Source organism: Andrographis paniculata, unplaced genomic scaffold, assembly GCF_009805555.1.
Source record: "Andrographis paniculata isolate CXL003 unplaced genomic scaffold, ASM980555v1 Contig22END, whole genome shotgun sequence".
Taxonomy (NCBI): Eukaryota; Viridiplantae; Streptophyta; class Magnoliopsida; order Lamiales; family Acanthaceae; genus Andrographis; species Andrographis paniculata.
This window is the reverse complement of record NW_026137513.1, coordinates 4,096,410-4,117,910: the sequence shown is the minus strand read 5'-3', so window position 1 is coordinate 4,117,910 and position 21,501 is coordinate 4,096,410. Positions and strand designations below refer to the sequence as shown.

Genomic DNA, 21,501 nt, shown 5'->3' with positions numbered 1-21,501 from the left:
AAGTAGCCGGAGAAAGCAGTTGCAAGAAAAAGAGTTCTTTTATTTCATAAAGGCGCGTAAATTCAGTAAAACACCATCCTTTGGTACAAAACTATTTAGCTTTCATCCAAACTTGGACCTGCTTATAGAATTCTAGGAGTTTCTGAGTGTCTGGAAGGATATCCTTAACATCGTCGTCTGAGCAGAAGCTATCAGCCCATTTAGCCAGTTTGGGAGTCTTGGCTTGATCTAGCAGGTTTACTTGGACAATTTTCTCTGTCACGCGCAGCCAAGCCAAGCATGATCCGAGAATGATGTCTAAATAACCGATACTTTTGCCTCCGAAGTATGTCTCCCCTTTGCTTATTCTAACAAAAGCCTCTTCTAGTACCACTAGCCCTTCTGAGATTTTCTGTGCAAGTGATGCTCGTTCTTCGATGTCTTCAGCTTCTCTAAGAACTTTAACTAACAGAAACCACTGATAATCGGGTTTAGGTTTGTTAGGTGAGAATATGATTGGATGAAGAATGAGAAATGGATTAGGAGAAATAGAAGTGTACCTTTTCATCGATGTAGGCAGCCCAAAAACGTGCTAATGCGCGCTCATAGGCATCAGAGGGGAGAATGGATCGACTGTTAGGCCAGGCGTTGTCAACATACTCCACAATGATTAGGGACTCACAAACCGGCTTGTCCCCATGGACGAGAACCGGGATCTTTTTGTGGACAGGATTGTATTTGAGGAGCATCTCATTTTTCTTGAAATGAATATCGTCAATGAACTCATGATCAATGGACTTTAGCTTTAGAGCAAGCTGAGCCCGGTTGACGTATGGGCACACCCATGTCCCTAAAAGCTTTACATCATTCAATGCCATTGTAATTCTCAAGAAGTGATGATAAAAACATTAGAGACTTCGGAATCAATACATATAGAAGATCAAATGATTCTTGTACTTATCAAAGGGCTGTCTCTTAGTGCATTGGCCAGAAGGATAACTGTTGAAACAGCAGGTTTATACATCAAAGGATTTCAATATCACAGGTAATTAAAATACAGAACAAAATGGACTTTGTCTAGGATACCTTACAGTCCTGCAATGTTTGTTTTTTTCTCAAAAGCTTGTATTTGGAAATATTATGCTTCAGCAACAGCGGCACAGTGCATTCTGCGACAAAGAAATATTACAGGAAGGTAGTTTATATAAATCATCTAATGTGTACTAAATGAATTATATCAGAAGTATATGTGGAGCAGTGGAGGTGAGACCATTCTTGATGAATATTCATATAACTAAAAATGCTACATCAGTAAACAGTATATTTCTAACTATTTATATTCAGCATCTACAACCTCCTTCCTGATACCATTTTTCAAAGATAAGAAGTTATGATGATGAAGAAGAGATCAAAGATGATACAGAAATATTCTGCACACAAGTTTATAGGCAATGCTAAGATGATGGGCTGCTACCGGTGTTGTATCAGATGCATTATCTATTTACTTAATTCACCAACATAAACATAATGAGGAAAATTCCTTGCTTACAAAATTGTAACTAATGCACATATTGAAATTTTTAATCAGCAAACACTGGATGCTTGTTGCATACTTGAATTCAAGATCTAATGGGCTGTTTTATTGGGTTAGGCCATTAATGGTCCTACAGATGAGGCCCAAGTCTTGAGTGAGACAGCTGAACTAAGTGTATTATTATAGGTGATTCTTCTGGAATAATTTTGACCAAAGCAGGTGCTTTTCTTCAGATAGGTAAGAAATAATGGGATGATTATCCAGTTGTTGTGTTATGTGGTTTCTCTTACGTCTAATAATAGAAAGTCTCTGTCACAATTGACCATATCCTCCTCTCATAAATGTGTTCAGAAGTTCCACACAAAACTCTCCTAACCTAGCTCGGTCTTCTATGTCTTTTTTTGACAAATGACTTCATTCAATCCTGAACTAAGAGCTCTAGCTTAATTTTGGAAACAGCAGCATATTGTATTCAAACAGCATTAATGACTCTTGCGTAGATTTTCAATAGAGCCCTTTTTGACAATATATGCTTCGCTTTTCCACCTTCATGAATCTTTAACAAAGTATGATAAAGAAATGATAGAAAGTGCATTTAGTGTCACCAACAGTCACACAACTTTATGTTATCCCCACACATTCATTAAGTTCGAAGTTCAAACATTATTGCTTTCTTTTTAACCACTTCCATCCACTGAGATTATAGTGTGAAGTCAACACTAGCTCTAGAATATTTGCCACAATTTTGAGTGCTAAGTCCATTCTCCTTAAATATCAAACTTAGCTTTCAGGTTCAACTGCACTGATCCATGGTGGCCCCCTAACACCAAGTTCTAATGACAAAGTTTCTTGTCTTGAGGGATATCTAAATTGAAAAGTACAGTAGCTTGTAGATATCTATTTGGATAAAATATTAACAACTTCGATTTTCTGAAAATCATTTACTGTGTGTTCGTTTAGCATTTTCTCAAAAATTTACTATTCATCAAAATATTTTCCCCCAAAAATATCAAATCAAACACCTATTTTCAATTGTTTATATTATACTAAAAATAAATTTTACATTCAAAACATCACATAAACACCTGTTTATATCACATCATACAACTATTTCAATTCAAAATTTTTACTATTCAAATCTCAAGCTAAAATCCAAACCCCCAAACAAACACACCTTAAAGGACATAGGATGCTAACTTGCACAATTGAAAATAGAGTAAAGTAAGTATAGTAGATAAGAATTAAATTGTTTAAGTAGTTGCTGCATGCAAGTATCGTCCTACTCCATCTTTCACAACTGCTAATGAGAGTTATGGAAATCATTACCTTGGTTGTTCCTCTGCTTCTGGCGTTGCCTTTACCTTCTGCATCACTACCGTTGTGCACTGACTTACGTGAGCCTGTGTTGTGTGTGTCTTTACATGATCTTGGGCACAAAATTCTGTTAGATTTATTGTTCATTGGGTTGAACGTATGCAGGGGCACCTTCAACCTCAAATGGCAGTCTGGCTTTCTGTCCATATAGTGGGAAAGTGTGCTGCAGTCCTTCAGAAGATGTGCAACTGCAAAAGCATTTTGTGGACATGAACATATCTGATTCTGCTTGTGCTTCTGTTGTGAAATCAATCCTTTGTGCAGTAAGCTTTCAAATATCTGTATGAATTGTTGTAGTTAAACATTCATTTTGATCAACTCCTTACAAAGCTTTGTCCTTCCTTCATCAGACCTGTGATCCTTTTGCTGCAAAATTATTTAATGTTGGTTTGGAGAGTCGTCAAGTTCCAATACTCTGCAACTCTAGCTCAGGCGCGGCAGTCTCATCCTTGTCAAGCCAGACAGACGATAGCTTCTGTTCAACTGTATGGAACACTTGTCTAGATGTCTTGATTTTGAATTCTCCCTTTGCCCCTGCACTAAGGACGAAGGCTCCAGTTCCAAGAAATGCCACTTTGTCCAAATTAACGGACCTCTGGCAGTCGGAATCTGACTTCTGCAATGCATTTGGTGGTTCCACTGATGAAAATGCATTGTGCTTTAATGGTCAACCTGTTTCACTAAACAAAACAGATACTTTGCCTCCACCCAATGGACTATGCCTCGAGAAAATTGGCACCGGCTCTTACATCAATATGGTTTCTCATCCTGATGGCTCAAACCGTGCCTTCTTCTCCAGCCAGGCAGGCAAAATCTGGCTGGCCACTATTCCTGATCAAGATTCAGGTGAAGAATTGGGAATTGATGAATCCAATCCATTTGTTGATTTAACAGATCAGGTTTACCTGGGGCAAAGCTTGGGGCTGATGGGAATGGCATTTCATCCAAACTTTGCAAAGAATGGCCGTTTCTTTGCATCCTTCAACTGTGATAAAGCAACGTCTGCAGGATGCAGTGGGACATGTGCATGCAACTCAGGTGTGGATTGTGACCCCTCACAGTTAGGGTCTTTGGGTACCGGAGAGGTCTGCAAGTACCACAGTGTCATTGCTGAGTATACTGCTAATGGAACCGCTGCAAGTCCATCACTGGTAAACTTTACCTACACAAATATGATATTGAAAAGGAAATTAGAATGCATCTAATTGAGTTTTCATGGTTTCCAGTCAGAAAATGCAAAACCACAAGAAGTAAGAAGAATCTTCACATTGGGGCTACCCTTTACAGCAAATCATGGTGGACAAATTCTTTTTGGTCCAAATGATGGCTATCTGTATATCATGATGGGAGATGGCGGAAGCAAAGGCGATCCCTACAATTTTGCTCAAAATAAGAAATCATTGCTTGGAAAAATTATGAGGGTTGATGTGGATAATCTCCCAAGTTAGTCTTAACACTGATTTTTGCTTTCCTCTCAAAGCTGGTGGCTTATCAGCTCTATTCTTTTCTTTATGAGCTCAGTTTTTGGATAATCCTGTATACCTGTTTAACAACTGCAAGGTTCTCAGGTGAAGAAGAAATAATTAAGCTCAATAGATGGGGAAATTATTCAGTCCCTCAAGATAACCCTTTCTCAGAAGATAAAGGAATGGAACCAGAAATATGGGCTTACGGGTTTAGAAATCCATGGCGCTGCAGCTTTGATTCGGAAAGACATTCTTACTTCATATGTGCAGATATTGGACAGGTTCAGGATGCTGCTAATCATAGCCTTCTTTGCCTTTTCCCTTAATTTCATGTGCCTAAGTGACGCTTTTCCAAATCCCTCACAATGGTTGATAAATACAAAGCATTATGCAGTCTCATATGGTTGAATTATGCTTTGTTTGCAGGATGATTATGAGGAAGTTGACATCATTTATAAAGGTGGAAACTATGGATGGCGTGTGTATGAAGGTCCTATTGTTTTCCAGCCGCAGAAAACTCCAGGGGGCAACACTTCTATTGATTCCATAGATCCCATCTTTCCAGTGCTTGGATACAGCCATTCCCAGATTAATAGACTTGGTTCCGCAGCAATATCAGGTGGATACATCTACAGGGCACAGACTGATCCATGCACCTACGGAAGGTAAAAGCAGAACAAACGTCAGTTTCAGTTTTGAATAATTTTTTACTTGATTACGTATAACATACTTTTGCATCCATACGTTCAGTTATTTGTATGGAGATCTGTATTCGAGGCATATCTGGGCAGCATCAGAAACCCCTCAGAATAGTGGAAACTTCACAAGCAGTGATACTCCTTTCAGCTGCGCTCCTGATTCTCCCATTAAGTGTGATTTAGTGATAAACACCAATCTTCCAGCTCTACAGTACATATTCTCTTTTGGACAAGATAACAGAAAAGATGTCTACATTCTAACACAAAGTGGGGTGTACAGAGTAGTTCGTCCAAGCCGATGCAATTACTCCTGTTCAAAGGAAGTTGTGGCACCTAGGAATCCTCCTCCCCCTGCTCCATCTCAAAGCTATGCTGCTCATCCGCAATCACTTTCAATGATTTTTTCTGCTTCAGTTCTTTTGCTGGAGCTTTTCTTGTAACACGCAATGTTTCCTCTGCTGAGACTGAGAATGATAATATATAATAACATCTTGCCCTTGAATATTCACAGATGCTCCACAATTAATCTTACTCAGCAGATATAAAACAAAGTAGTAGAAGAAAGTAATACCATTTATATTATTGAAGGTTGATATATGTCTGATACCATTCTATGTCAGAATAGGCTTACAAGCCTGCAATAAAGCGGGTAGACAACAGATGGAATTCCAGTACAATTTGCTAGCAGCAGAATGGACATTTTTCCAACACATGCTAACCACATAGAACATTTAACCACATCATGCTTACTCTTTGCAGACCACCAAAACTGTTCTGAAGCACTACAGTAGCTATTTGATTAGCATTCCTCTACTATTACAATGGAAGATTCTCCAGATGAAATGAGAACTCAGCACTTTGGTTCTCACAAACAGAACCCAATTATCTGCATGCTTAATCTGGGCCTTCAGCAATAGTTACAATTAATTCAATCCAACAAACTTCATGCCTGAATATAATACCAGCTGCATGTGTATTCCTGGAATATATTGACCAACAGCATTTTAAAGAAACATCAAGTTTGTCCTCTTGACCAATAAGACATCATAACTGATTCAGTTTTTAAGAGATAATCTGCAAGCTTCTTACATGCAGCCTCATTGGCAAAGAGCTTATTGTTACCAAGAAAGGTAAAAGTTTCACCAATTTCCTGTAGAAATTGGTAATAGAGTGAGAAATGCAAGGGCGTGGCATTATGAATTCTAATGAATGCAATATACAAGAATAACCTTGTTTAAATGCAAGTACGGGGCAGACTTGAGCATGATGAGGTTTGTCAAAATTCTTCCACTTCAAGCTTCCATGGATAAGCATCAAACAAAGTGGAAATTTCAGAAAATAACAATGAACAAAACCACAAAAATATAGACAAAGAAAATTGAAGGTGAAATTTAGCATACGGAAGAAGAGAACAGTCGACCATAAAAAAGGGAGGAACTTTCACGTTTCTGATTGACTGTAACTGATAGTTGAGGACTGTGAATCAAACAAAATGTTAAAACCTGATGATCAACAAAGAACCCTGATTAGGCATTTAACAGTGCATTACCATAGATCTCAAAGAGGTTTATACATGTATTACCTCATACTCAATGCATCTATACTATAGATTGTACAGCTAATATTAAACAAACATACGGATCAAAATATATATATATATATATTAAACAAACACACTGCTGGCAATCTAATATGCACAAGAAAGCAAACAACCTTTCAACTAGGATAAGTGGTACAATGCACCCAATGGTCGAGTAATGTAATATCACAGTGTGAAGCGAATATTGTCATTTATCAAAGAACATCAACAAACTTTATAACCAAAAGAATAATAGTAATAATTATAAAATAATAATAATAATAACAAAAAGCTCAAAAGGAAGACTTTACCCAAGCCCTTAACTACAAGTTTCCTGTGGTTCAACACTGAAATGTGAAGATGAAATCCACATGACGACAAAAAGCCACTATTTGACTTGAGTCTGATCATTTTTGCTATTAACAAGACACCTCTCCACCACTTCATCACATAGAACCAAAGTGCGATCAATATCCCCTGCTTCATAGTTCATGTCTGCAAACTTGAATAATAGTTCTCTATCTGCAGATAAACCTTTCATTCTCATCTCTTCGAAGAGTTCTTGGGCCTCTATATACTTCTTTCTTTTTATATATCCTTTGATTAGTGCATTATAGGTCTCAGGCATCAGATTGCATCCCTTCTCAACCATTTTCTTGTGTAAAAACCATGCTTCCTTCATATTTCTTGCTTTGCAATGCCCTCGTATCAATATGTTATAAGTGTTTTCATTGGGCACTACACCCTGATTACACATGCTCCGGTAAACTTCAGCAGCAGCTCGCATATTATTTCTAATACAATGTTGCTTCATAAGAGAATTGTAAGTGGTGGCATTAGGCATTATGCCCTTCTCCAACATCCAGTTCAGAAGCTTCTGACCGTCTTCTAGCATACCAGACGAACAAAAGCCACTCATTAAAACATTGAATGTAACCACAGTTGGTTTGATTCCCCTCTGTAACATGTCATGAAGCAGCTGGTGTGCAATATTCATTTCTCCAGATTTGCAATAGGCATCCATAAGAGTAGTATAGGTAAAAACATCAGGCAATATCCCTGCCTCCTCCATATCTTCCATAAACTTCACTGCATTCACTACATCCCCAGATTTACAGAGTCCATCAAGAAGTGCATTGCATGTGTAGATATTAAGGACTAGCCCCTTTCGACACATTTCATGAAGAAGTTCATTTGCTGTATCAACCTCTCCCTGTTTGCAGAGCCCATCAACCAGAGCAGTGTATGTAACCACATTTGGAACCAATCCCGCATGAATCATCTCGTTGTGAAGTGAAAATGCCTTTTTCATGTCACCAGTTTTGCAGTAGCCATCAATAAGTGTCGTGTAAGTAAATTCATCTGGTTTTAAACCATTATTCAGCATTTCATGAAAGAATCTGTCTGCTTCTTCTATTTTTCCATTCCGACACAGGCTACAAATTAGAGCAGTATACGTAATAAAATCAGGAAAAATGTTCTGATTCTGCATTTCTTCATACATTTTGAATGCAGAAGCAACATTTTCCAATTTGCTAAATCCATCAATGAGTGTGGTGTAGACTACGTTGTCCGGAAAAATACCTAGAGAAATCATCTCCCTTAAAACCTTCTCTGCATCTAAAAGTTTACCCATATTGCAAAGAAGAAGAATTATACTGTTGAAGGTATATGCATTTGGCTTCAATCCTTTCTGTTGCATATGTTCAAAGACTCTTAGCACTGAATGAAGTTCTTCCTGAGAACAATATCCATTTATTATAGTACTGTAACTGACAACATCAGGAATGCAACCTCTTGATTCCATTTGCAAAAGTAGGTTATGAGCTTCTCTGATGTTCTTTGACTGACAAAGGGAGTGCATAACTATATTATACGATGTCGTATTCCACTGAATGCCTAGTTCAGAAAATTCCAGGAACGCCTTTAGCAACATTTTGTGACCATCAGTGTCTTTTGACAGTCGAGAAAGAAACATATTGCAAGAATCAAGAGAGAGAACCACACCATAACACAACATCTTATCAAAGAGCTTTCTTGCATCATCAAGACATTCGTTGTCAATAAGTACTTGAAAGAACAAGTCAAAGACATATGGATTCGAACCCCAATTCTTGTACGTATAAATTAATTTCTGAAGGAACTGTGAGATGGAGGCATTGCCATCAATGTTGGGTTCTTCCCAGAAATCATGAACAAGTTTCCGAGCCATCTTCAGATCTTTCGCAGCAACAGAAATGTGAATCAGGATGCAGCGTGCTTCAAGTGATGGACCCCTTCTGATACATGACCAATCAAATAAATCAACAACTAACCCATAATCATTTTTTATATCCATGAGAACCCAAACTAGGTGGTCGGGGCTGAATTTCGATTCAAATGGCCTCAAAATCTGGCGAAAGGGTTCACAGCGCCGTTGCTTGATAATAGTTGATATACGGTGCACGAATTCAGAGTCTTTTATGGAAGGCTTTTTTGGTGAAAAATCAGGAAAGGGCCTGATGCCTGAGAGTCCAAACCCATAAGAACTTGAAAACCGAACAAATGATATATTACCCTTGCTTGAATTACACCATATGTAGGGCGAAAATACTCGACGACAGCATGAAGAAAGGACAATGGGGTATCTTTTCATGCTGGTGGGAGAGATCCATCAATGTATATTCATAAATATATGTCTGTGGAGCTCAACAAGTGTAAAATCACTGCACCACCTAATACACAGAAGCATTGCTACATTACTCTCATTTATAGCATTAAATCATCGACAGAGTTAACTACAAGATATAGCCTCTACAGACATCAAACTACCATAAATAAAAACAAACCAGGGAGAAACAAGCCATTAGATACATATGCTAAAAGACTAAGGAACACTATTTCTCAATGATATATCTCCACCAGTTCAGTCATTTAGAATTTCTAATGTTAAGCTTAAAAGATTCAAAGGAATCACTAAATATCAAGGTTATCCAAAGATCACTACAGAAAACTCTTTAGAAAACTCAATCTATTGTCAATATTAAAAGAAGTACCGAAGTGTTCCGTAATTCCCCCTAAGCTAATGCAAACCCATGGATAGTATTCTGGATGCTTTGTCTGTGCTCCTTTAACATTTTATAGCATATAAAACACCGGCACACATGCTGCCATTCAGCGTTAGATTAAACCAAACAATATTAACTACATTGATGCCACCAAAAAAAAAATTAAGAAAAAAATACTAAATTGATGCCACTAACAGCACATGAAGCTAATCTACCATACCCAGAGAATGCAAGCAGCACGCAGGAACGACAGAGCATAAGAGAATGAAACTAGAATATTCCAGGAAACTCATATAATATCAAGCGAATACTTGGTATAAAATATAAATAACTCAATTATCTTCAATAGTTGAGCACCAATTAAACAAGCTATCAGATTGATTTGCATTTTGCAGTTTAAAAAAAAAAAAAAACAGAGACCCTAAACACATGCTAATGGAGCTCTTACCGTGGTAATGTTTCAACCTTCGAACGATTTACATCATTTCGCTATTTCCCCATGGCACCAAAAGTGAGAACCGAAGCTTTAACACCAAATATAAAGATAAGAATAACACATTGAATAAAAGCAATGCATTTCAATTAATTCAGAAAACAAAAATGTTCACAGGGGAAACCTGCAGAAAATCAGTGTTCTGAAAAAGGCGACCAAGGGAGGCTCGATTAAAACTTTGGGATAAGAAGCAAAAACCCGAAACTTCAACACAAACAGAGACAAGACTAACTCCTGGTCACCAAATTGCATGAACACGCTGCCTAATAACAATTTATTTCCATCAATCCAACAAAATGGTTGCTGAGGAAACCTGCAGCTGCAGGCGACGATCGTTCTGAAGAAGGCGATTAACAAAGGCCCAATTTTCGCCCATTTCCAATTCTTCGGTATATTTTCTCGATTGGCCTTTAAGGATATTATTGGGCCTGATCTTTAACGTTGGGCCCGTAAGGCCCATTTATGACTTTAGAATTTCACGGCAAATATCAGAGTATAAAATGAATAAATAAATAAGTTCGTTTGAACAAATCTGGAGGACTGCCTGGGGTAGTTAACATCGCAATTCAATTCGATTCTACGTAAGTTTCAGAGAGACAATTAGCAGCAATTCATGCTGATTTCGGGTGCATTTTGATGAGATCGCTGCTGCCGTGGATGTTCATCTTCATCGACACGACGCCTTGGTGCATTATGTTGGAACAATGTGGTTGTTCTTCCCCATTTTTTGCGTCTGATGAAGCTAGGAATTGCTGCTAGGAAATAATAGTGTTTTCCATCCGATCGCACGTAATTTTGATCGCGGAAGGTGGAATTGAAGGAAAGAGGGGAAAATGCATAGGCCGACGGCGTCACTCTCGTCGAGCAAAGGCGACTCGGCGGATTTCGAGAGCGAGGTGCCGTTGAATGACCGGCTCAAGATGTTCAAATCCACCACTTTTGATCCCCAAGCGTATTTCATTCACCATGCTGGTGGAATGAGTGAAAAGGTAATATTCTGCATATCCTGATAAATCGAATTGTGTAAGATTTGATGAAGCATGAAAATTGAAAAACAAAACATTGAATTGACCTAATTTTGCCAGGAAATTAGGCACCTGTGCCTGCATCTTGTGGCGTTGAAGAAGGCATCTGCAGAAGAAATGAGGAAAAGTGTGTACGCCAATTACGCGTCATTTATCAGGTCTGTGATTGTTTCAATCGATTGTCCTGTTCTATGTTCTTGCAAATAACAGTTTTCTGCTAAAAAAAAATGAGCTGAAAAACTCTCTGGAATGAGCAAAAGGCATTTTCTGTCTTAACCTCAGAACATCGCGAGAAATTTCTAACCTCGAAGGGGAGTTAGTTTCCTTGAAAAATCTCCTCTCCTCGCGAGCGAATATCATCCATGGAGTCGCTGAGGGAGTCCGCGTTGAGTCTCTGAACGATGGTACGGATCATTCCAACAGCGATGCTCTTAACTTTGAAGATCGTGAGCTTACAAAATTCGACGAGTGGTTGATCAAATACGCAGAGAATCTCGATATCCTGCTGGGCGAGAGACGAGTAGACGAAGCCTTAGCAGCACTAGACGAAGGGGATAAAGTAGCTGATGATGCTTACAACAATGGATCCTCAACTCCCTCAGCATTGATGTCATTGAGAAACTCCGTCATGGAAAACCGGCAGAAACTGGCCGATCAATTAGCCGAATCCACCTGTAAGCCATCCACAAGCGGATTCGAGCTTTGTGCATCTGTTCGAGCCATGAAACGCCTCGGAGACGGCCCCCGAGCGCACACATTGCTCCTCAAGTCACACGAACAGAAGCTGAATCGGAACATGCAGTCTCTCACGACATCAGGCACTCCACAGGCGTACACAACTTCACTTTCACAGCTAGTCTTCTCCATGATAGCGCAGGCGGCCAATGACTCCTTATCTATATTCAATGATGAGCCGGCATTTGCATCCGAGCTTGTGGCTTGGGCTGTCGAGCAAACAGAGGCCTTTGCAGGGCTAATCAAGAAAAATGTAGTATCTGTCCCTGCAGCTTCAGGGTGCCTGAGGGTAGTAGCCGAATGCGTGAACATATGCTTGGGTCATTGCCTCTTGCTGGAAGATCGCGGATTAGCCCTCTGTCCGACTCTTTTGAAGATCTTCAGGCCATATTTAGACGAGGCACTGCGGTCGACCTTAAAGAGAATTGATCTAAGCACAGCTGCGCTCGCAGCTTCCGACGACTGGTCTCTCACATGTCCACCCGTTGCTAGCCGTTCTTGGGGCGCTGCATCTGGCGGGACTGCTCCTTCCCAGCTGAAGCTCTCTAGCAGTGCCCACAAATTCAACTCGATGGTGCAGGAGCTTTGTGAGGATATTGGCTCCCTCGACTTCCCAAACTTATCCGAGCAGGCCTTGGAAGGCGTTTTGCAGTCATTCAACTCGTACGTGACCATGATGATCAACGCGTTCCCTGGATCCGTAGAGACCGAAAACCTGGATACATCAGGACGAAGAATTGTCCAACCGGCAGAGACGGAGACTCAACAAGTCAGTTTGCTGGCCAATGCAGTTTTGCTAGCAGATGAGCTCCTCCCGCGCGCGACAATCAAGATCTGTCCAACTGCAAGAAGCGACGATCAGCCTCAGAGAGGCTCGGATAAGCAGAACCGGCCTCCCCCCGAGCAACGGGAGCTGAAACGAAGGCTGCAACGCGTGGTTGATCAGTTAAGAGATAGCTTCTGCCGCCAACATGCTCTTGAGCTTATTTTCGCCGAAGATGGTGGAGTCCGCCTGAGCGCGGATATGTACTTGAGCATGGATGATGGCAGAGACGTGTCCGAATGGTTCCCATCGCCTATATATCAGGTTATAACAACAAGCTTGCTATTCGATCATCCGTTACAAAAACTCACATCGAATCTAACATTGTTCTTGACAGGAACTGTTTATAAGGCTAACTCGAATAGCCAGCGTCTTATCGGACATATTCATAGGCCGAGAAAGGTTCGCGACTCTTCTGCTGAACAGACTCACAGAGACAGTGATCCTATGGTTTTCCGAAGATCCCAACTTCTGGGAGGAGATCGAATCCGGACAACGGCCTTTAGGCCCGTTCGGGCTACAACAGGTGACGCAATCCATTAATTAGTCGTTAAAGACTATAGTTTTCGACATACTGATAATGCCTGTGGGATGCAGTTCTACTTGGACATGGAATTCGTGATACTCTTTACATCGCAAGGGCGGTACCTTTTGCGCAACCTGCAGTCGGTGATGAAGAACGTTATATCGCGAGCAATCGAGGCCGTGAAGGCGAACAACATCGATCCATACAGGTAAAGTCCATTCCTCACTGCTAATTGTTATGAGTGTGATCATATATATATGTATGTACATATATTTGGCAAGTGCAGTACTCTCCCGGAGGAGGATTGGTTTGCTGAGGTAGCCCAGACCGCCATTAGAATGCTGATGGGATATGACGACGGTGCTGCCGGCGAGACGATGAGCCCATCGGCGAGGTCTGTATCGTCTGTCCATTCTCATGGAAGCATGTAGTTCATCACGCATTTCAGGTACTCGATGATTTTCCATTACAGATAGATAGATAGATCAAACCTCCCCTGAGACAGCATCTGAACTGAATCTGATGATCCCAAATCCAGGGCAGGGCACCACAAGAATGTTCCAAATCCATGTCTGATGCTATACGTGACCAAATTCTTTAGAACAGATCGTTTAGTTCGAACACGAGTTTTGTTTGGTTGTGGTCTCAAATGACAATTCTGGTATTTTTTTTTTCCTTTTAAGTTAACAAATATATTTGTGTATATGCGTTATGTATAGTTGGAAGTGAGTGCAAATCTCTCACTTTCCTACACCAATGGACACATACACAACATTGTAGCAATCAAAAAGTTGCTTACCCATTCTTGTAAGAACTGAACTCCTGAGCCTGAAATTATAGGTTTAAATTCGGACGTCTTTAAAATTTATCTGACATATATGATTTTGATTTGTTTAGTGTAATTTCCATTATCGAACCTAGTTTGTAAAGTAGTATGTTAAAGTAAAATAAAAAAATTAAAAAGAAAAAAAAAAAAAAGGTCAAAAGACACCCTCTTCCTTCTCTCTATTTTTCCTATCACTAAAACATTGATTATTAATATTTAAACAAACTCTTAGGGTGTGTTTGTTTAGGGGTTTCAATTTTAAATTGAGATTTGAATAGTAAAAATTTTGAATTTGAGTAGTTGTATAATGTGATATAAATAGGTACAGATGTTTTTAGTATAATATAAAAAATAAAAAATAAGTGTTTGATTTGATATTTTTGGAAAAAAAAAAATGGGATAAATAGTCTTACAAACGAACACACTTAGTAAATACTTGCAAATGACAAATTTATCAAAATTTTCCCACACACATTTACCAATAATATATATTATAGTTTTTTTAATACATTAGAAAGAATAATACATGCATTTAGATAAGGCTATAGAAGTATTCATTATTGAACAAATAATATCCGGCAGAAATATAAGTCCGTCCACATAGTAGTGCTAAAAATACAACAAAGTTCCAGAGCATATCTGGGCCATACATGGAATGAACGGCGGGGATCCCACCCAGCGCCAAAATCTAATGATTATTGTTCCCCACCGTAACCACCGTACGTAAGGAGGACGATTTTCCGGAGTGGTAGTAGACAATTAGACATACAATACAAATCAATCAGAAATTAATTAGATCCGACGGCCAGATTAGAACGAACCCACGAACACACATCCTCCAAATCCCAAACCCCAACCATCCAATCCATTCATTTATTAAGGGTGTATTTGTTTGGAAGATTTGTAAGTATTTTAATTATTTATTTCATTTTTTTTTTAAAAAAATATAATATCAAATACTTATTTTTTATTTTTTATATTATATTAAAAATAAATTTTACATTCAAAATATTTCATCAATACCTATTTATATCGATACAACTATTTCAATTTAAATATTTTACTATTTAAATCTCAACTCAAAATTCAAACCTCGTAAATAAAACACAAATAGAGTGTTGTTTGGGGAGATTTCCCAAACTTTTCCTATTTACGACTGTTTTTTTTAAAAAAAATATATCAAATTAAATATTTATTTTTTATTTATATATTATATTCAAAATGTCATATCATAAAAATATTTTAATTCAAAATTTTTGCTATTGAAATTTCAAATCCAAAATTCAATTCCCCAAACAAACACACCTATAAATTTTTATCAGGCTAATTTACATATCATTAGATTCGATCAAAATTACTCAAAACATACTCGAAGAATAACCTACTGCAGATTAACTGTAAACAATATACAATATCAGTAAAAATAATAAACAACGCATCACATAAAGATAAAAACACATAAATTATATTAACATAAATAGAAAGATAACACATGTCTCACGATACATAAGGACAAATATCATATAAGATAAACAATACCTAAATTATATTAACATAATATAAAAATATCATTAAATAACGGTACATAATATAATATTAAATATATAATATAATAGATTCACTTAATGTGACTTGTCTTATTAGACTTAATTTATAAGTATTACGATCCGTCTATGATTTATCAGTGCTCATTTTCGAATATTGTGCAATTTCCACATCATTAAATAATATATATATATATAACGTAATATTATAATCATCAGTATAATGTGTGTGCAGAAATATAAATAAATAGGTGTGGCTATCAGCGTTTCGGGGTCCTTCGAAATTCTATCGTCTATCAACACGGCAGTTGGCAAATGGCCATGGCCACCTATCCCACATCGGAAAATTTTATTGCATTAATTAAGGATATATATATATATATATATAGATGGATAGATAGATAGAAGTTCAATTAACAATGAAATAGTGACCTTACTTGACATTAAAACTTTCAATTATTAGTCACTTTTCATTTCTTAGATTATAATAATAAAAATAATAATAATAAAATGAAATCAATAATGCTTGTAAAAAAGTGAAGTAGGCAAAGCCCTTTAAATATATGATATTGTTGTCTACCTTATAATTTGATAAGCTGTATGTATTAATCACTTGGATAATCTATTTATTTTTTTTAGTTATATATGTAAATTATTTTTTATGTGAATTGATCAGTTTCATCTAAAAACATAAAATCACCCCTTAATAGTAAGAAACAATTTACGTGTTTGTCCAATGTTAATTATTATTATTATTGATATGATTATGTTTGAGATTTACAAACAATTGTATGATTGTATTTTTTTACAAGTTCCACTGTTAATATATATATATATATTGAATATAAATATGTTTGGAAATTTGAAAGTTTGAAAAAAATGAAAAATTAGTATTTGATTTGATGTTTTTTAAGAAAAAAAAATATATTTGATATGATATTTTTTTAAAAATAAATAGTATCAAATGAATAAAAATATACTGTGTAAACAGACATATGGTTAATAGTTAACTATGACCACTAAGAAATTGTCTTTATTTATTCACAATAAATAGGTAACATATTTGAACAAACATTATGATAGGAGGAAAGGTAAATAAGGGGAAATGGCAATTTAGAAGGTACCTTTTTTTTTTTTTTTTTTTTTTTTTCCTCATTATTATTTAATGTTGTAATAATACTCTACAAACCTTTTTTTAAAAATAAAAAATAAAAATAGAAACAAATAAATAAAATAGAATGGTATATTTCATTTATTATTATTAAAATGTTACTACATGTGTCCATTCAATTTTCCATTGTTAATAATACTACAAAATGCAATAAGAAAGTAACTTTACTTAAAAGACTATTGTTATTTTGCCTACATAGATAATATATGTGGATAATACATGATATATAAATTAGTAATACAAGTATATACTAACAACATAAAATATACATTAATTTAATATAATTAATGCAACAAATAAACTTACAACATGTAATATATATAGTACAATTAATTTTAATACAAAAATTATTAATATAAGACGTATATAAAATAAAATATATATGTATTTCTTTTGATAGGATTTGCAAAATTTTAATCGAATTTGATATTAAAAAAATGTATAATAAAATATTTTTATGAGAAAAAAATTAATTTTTAAAAATATACAGAATTTAAATAGTATTCCCTTCTTCTCAATTTGTAACATTTCTTTTTTTAATGTCTCAAACCCTCTGCAACATTTCCAAAATAGAAAATAATTAACCATACTTAATCTCTACCCCACACTTTATCCCCTTCACATCATTCAAATATAAAAATAAAATATACATTTCTCTCTCCATCGTATCATCTAATTTCTAAATTATCGTACTTAATACTGTCCACATAAAGATCTGTGCAAAAAACAAATATTGCACCTTATTTGGAAACGGATGGAGTAAAAAATTGAAATTTGAGGGTAAAAGAAACATATCCATAACCAGTTCTTAATTAAAGGTTGATAATTCTAACGGAAAAAAAATTGCCACAAAAAAGTTTCGTTAGAGTCTAATGCCATAATAAAATAAAATAAAAAAGTGTAGGAAAATTAATGATGGTGCTGTCATTATCAACAAGAATATCCTTAACCTAACCTTAACCCTAACCCTAAAAAAGACTAATAATGCCCAAATCTAAGAACTATCATTATCACTAAACCTTTCTACAATCAGATACTTAATCCACTTTTTATTATTACTATTATTATTATTTAAATTAAAAAACAAAAAAAAGGCACAAAAATGATCTTTTTGCATTGAAACTGTAACAACCGTTGGATTCTCCATCCCTGGCTGGTGCATTCATCTCCCACCGTTGATTTGTTTATGATGATTGATGGGTCGATTTGTTTATGATGATTGATGGGAAGATCTCCGGTTTAATGGCTAATAACATTAGGGAACTGGTTGAGTGCTAAATTGAAAAAATTATTATCCGTAATATATACAAATATCATACAGTTTTATTATACACCGTACATATTATGTACAATAATGACAGATGATGTTGTTTCTTAGTTACAGCGTACTGTTGTATTAATATTTATATGTGATATTTATGTTATTGGTTCATAATTATAAATATATTGTATAATAATATACAGTGTGCTACAATTAATTATTTTTTGTATTATATAAAACTATAGGATATATTATTATTAGATTATGTAAGTATATTTATATTATATGAATACACAAACGGCCAATCACAAGATAGCCGCCGCCTATTAATATATATATAATTAGTTATTTGGGGTGTAGGTGAACCAGGCGTAGAGGATTATAGCTTCGTAGCCGTAAGACACGAAACGCAAGACGCTCCGAGAAAAGCTCACTGGAAGTCACACTCCTTCTCAACTTCCAAAGTCTCTCTCTCTTCTCTCTCTCTCTCTCTCTCTCTCTCTCTCTCTTCAGAGGGAAGCAGCGCTGCTGGTGGTGGTGGAGACTATTGTACGGCAGTGGGGATTGTGCCCACCCAACAACCTGCACCATTGAATTGAAGCAAGGAGATCCGACTGGCCTGCAAATTGCATTAGGTTTTTACTTCAATTCGTTGATGGTGGTGCGATCATCGTTTGCTCTGCCTGAATTGTTTCGAGGATTGCGATATGGATCCGCAAGGGACGGCGATGATGAACGACGGAGGCGTATACAACTTCGCCGAGATCTGGCAAGGGTTTCAGATGAATCCTGCTGCGACGTCGTTTGGCATGCCCTTGGATCCAATGGCGATGGACGACAGATCGAACAACACCTCCCCCACCCACAATTTGAAGCGCCGCCGCGACGACGACGACGGCGCTGCCAAGGGCGGAGCTTCCACCAGCAACTGCATTAACAATAATGTCGTCGGAGTAATTATCGAAATTTCACTTCCTTTTCAACAATTCTAATTTCTGCATTTATAGTTTAATCGTCTTTCAAATTGGAATTAGATGCAGTTCAAAATGACTTCCTGTGATCTGTTTGATGTATTTGTTGCTGATTCCAATCTGGATTTGATGCTTCGTAGAATTGTAGAACTCGCCAATAAAATTAATGAATACACATTTCTTCAATTTGCCTGAGGTTGTTCTAATGGTGGCACTGTTGGCATGGATCAGAATGGAAGTTGTAATAAGGAGATGGGATCAAACGAGCATCAGCAAACTAAAGCAGCAAAAGAAGTAAATTCGGGGAAGGCTATAGAGCAGCCGGAAAAGCCAGCTGATCCACCAAAGCAAGACTACATTCATGTCCGCGCGAGACGGGGCCAAGCTACCGATAGCCACAGCTTAGCTGAAAGAGTAATGATCCGAATTCATTCCTAATAATTCGATGATTTGATGCTAATGAGTTCAAACTAATAATGGTCGATGGATTAATCTTAGATGATGATGCCTATATATATATGTGTATATTGTGTGATCTTTCTTGATTATACCTCTTTGCAGGCTCGGCGCGAAAAGATCAGTGAGAGAATGAAGATTCTCCAAGATTTGGTTCCCGGTTGTAATAAAGTGAGTGTTAATGAAATAATTCAGCTTTCTGTCTGTATTACTCCATTCCAAAATAGCTAAGCTTTCAGAAGCTGTTATTCGGATTCAGATTATTGGCAAAGCGCTAGTGCTTGACGAGATTATCAATTATATCCAATCGTTACAACACCAAGTTGAGGTAGATATATCGCTATCCCAAACTCCAATTATCATTGCATGGTGTGCGGTCTGTGTATGTGTGTATCTTTGTTCTTATGCATCCTATTTACTACAACCCCACTTGGAATACGACTGATCCTAGTTGACCCGATCTGCAGTTTCTTTCAATGAAGCTTGAAGCAGTCAATGCAAGAACTGGCACAGATGGATATCCTTCAAAAGATGTAAGTGTATAGTTCAAAATGTCAGCTACGTTTTCTTACAAAATAACTAATTTAAATATTTTGTTCCAGTTTACTCAGCAAGCTTATGATGCTTCTGGAATTGCATTCACTTCTGAAAGTGCAAGAGAATTTGGGAGGGGTTCGTCCCCGGAATGGCTACATATGCAAATTGGCGGTGGCTTCGATAGAATTCAATGAGAAAAGTTCCCATCAACACCCAATAAAAGATTGTGCTTCCTCCGGTAAAACCAAGAATATACATATTTTTCTCAAACACGTTTCTTTTTCCTCTACCAGGTATGGAATTGCTCCACGATTTGCGATAGAAGCTTACGTAATAAATCTGTATCCATTGTGGAAAGTGGATTCATTCCATAGAGGTTTTGAATTTTCTATACCATTACCTGAGTAAAAAATTTGTTGAGTTGATGAACATGTGAAATGCCTGCCACGAACTTCCTATTGTTGTTTTGTCTTCTCCATTGTTGTCTGCAACTTCTGTGTAGTTATGAAATATATCATTCATTGAATAAAAGTAAATGTTGGTGCATATCCCTGTGAATCGCTGTGATCCGTTTCTGTTTACTTAAAATTCGATGCTATTTGTGTTGTCGTTGATTCTACTTATCTGATAGTATCATTTTATGCCGACGAAAGTGAACGGCAGAAATGAAACTGTTAATGCTTGAAAGAACTTAGAATAAACTGAAGTATTCGGACCACCTTAAAAGCCACAATCACACATTGCTGCAGTAATAATTTATCGCAAGTAACCGAATACTTGTGCATGCTGCAGAACTTTGTGATCTTACCAAGTCTCGATTCGCTGTTTTCCTTCAATTTGGTGTGTAGTCTTACTGTAATATGTGTCCGGACTCTGGACAACCTCGGATATGTTATATGTTACTTGATACAGACAGTCCCGTTTCTTGAAACACGGTAGCAAAAAACAGCTATCGATCTCCTATTGTACAGTTTGCTGGCCCTCCGATGAGAGCAGTTTCATTGACGAACCACATCGGGACCTGATCACAGACAACATATATGTGCGATCTTTCCTCGTACCATGATGCGAGACCCTCTCTGATCATCCCGTCGTACTTCAATTCAAAAAGAAGCGGTTTGCGCAGCATATGGCTTGTCTTGAGAACAGTTGGAACAAAGGCGGCCGGGACAGACACCGTTGTTGTGTCTATGCTGACATTAAATGTCGTGCTGCCGCCGTCGTCGATAAAGAAATCAGCCGTTCTTTCGACCCACAGCAGTTCATGGTCCAAGAAAACGGACAGTACTGAGGTTTCATGGTACACACTCTTGTCTCTATGGTTGCTTATGTTGAAACTAACCTCGCATTTCCCGGTTACCTGATCAGGTCCTGTCTGAAATTCTGAAATTGTCATCGAGCTGATTGCGAACGCGTGCTGCAGCTGTTGGTCTTCGATCATCTGACTCTGCAGGTC

At 37.2% G+C, this 21,501-nt stretch overlaps 5 protein-coding genes across 5 annotated transcripts; 3 read left to right on the top strand and 2 right to left on the bottom strand.

The window, feature by feature from the left end:
- Positions 1–25: 25 nt before the first annotated feature.
- Positions 26–3,301, bottom strand: LOC127245275 (glutathione S-transferase U17-like). Its single transcript, XM_051266058.1, has 4 exons — positions 2,840–3,301; positions 1,066–1,148; positions 540–978; positions 26–457 (listed from the first exon to the last, which is right to left on the bottom strand). The coding sequence occupies exons 3-4, from the start codon at positions 855–857 to the stop codon at positions 92–94; spliced, it is 684 nt and encodes a 227-aa protein (XP_051122015.1). The 5' UTR covers positions 858–978; positions 1,066–1,148; positions 2,840–3,301; the 3' UTR covers positions 26–91.
- On the top strand, positions 2,795–5,491 carry LOC127245273 (HIPL1 protein-like). The gene is made up of 7 exons (XM_051266056.1): positions 2,795–2,907; positions 2,993–3,150; positions 3,238–4,038; positions 4,114–4,330; positions 4,456–4,634; positions 4,780–5,018; positions 5,104–5,491. Exons 1-7 carry the CDS (start codon positions 2,817–2,819, stop codon positions 5,489–5,491), a joined length of 2,073 nt encoding a protein of 690 aa, XP_051122013.1. The 5' UTR covers positions 2,795–2,816.
- Positions 5,492–6,559: 1,068 nt separating this feature from the next.
- Positions 6,560–10,499, bottom strand: LOC127245272 (pentatricopeptide repeat-containing protein At1g05670, mitochondrial). Its single transcript, XM_051266055.1, has 3 exons — positions 10,295–10,499; positions 10,126–10,201; positions 6,560–9,344 (listed from the first exon to the last, which is right to left on the bottom strand). The coding sequence occupies exon 3, from the start codon at positions 9,263–9,265 to the stop codon at positions 7,019–7,021; it is 2,247 nt and encodes a 748-aa protein (XP_051122012.1). The 5' UTR covers positions 9,266–9,344; positions 10,126–10,201; positions 10,295–10,499; the 3' UTR covers positions 6,560–7,018.
- A 271-nt stretch (positions 10,500–10,770) lies between these two features.
- Positions 10,771–14,098, top strand: LOC127245572 (exocyst complex component EXO84A-like). The gene is made up of 7 exons (XM_051266552.1): positions 10,771–11,159; positions 11,256–11,353; positions 11,478–13,017; positions 13,091–13,279; positions 13,351–13,487; positions 13,566–13,727; positions 13,818–14,098. The coding sequence occupies exons 1-6, from the start codon at positions 11,004–11,006 to the stop codon at positions 13,708–13,710; spliced, it is 2,265 nt and encodes a 754-aa protein (XP_051122509.1). The 5' UTR covers positions 10,771–11,003; the 3' UTR covers positions 13,711–13,727; positions 13,818–14,098.
- Positions 14,099–18,453: 4,355 nt separating this feature from the next.
- Positions 18,454–20,593, top strand: LOC127245638 (transcription factor BHLH094-like). Its single transcript, XM_051266633.1, has 6 exons — positions 18,454–19,034; positions 19,284–19,466; positions 19,614–19,679; positions 19,768–19,836; positions 19,976–20,041; positions 20,111–20,593. Exons 1-6 carry the CDS (start codon positions 18,789–18,791, stop codon positions 20,237–20,239), a joined length of 759 nt encoding a protein of 252 aa, XP_051122590.1. The 5' UTR covers positions 18,454–18,788; the 3' UTR covers positions 20,240–20,593.
- Positions 20,594–21,501: the final 908 nt, after the last annotated feature.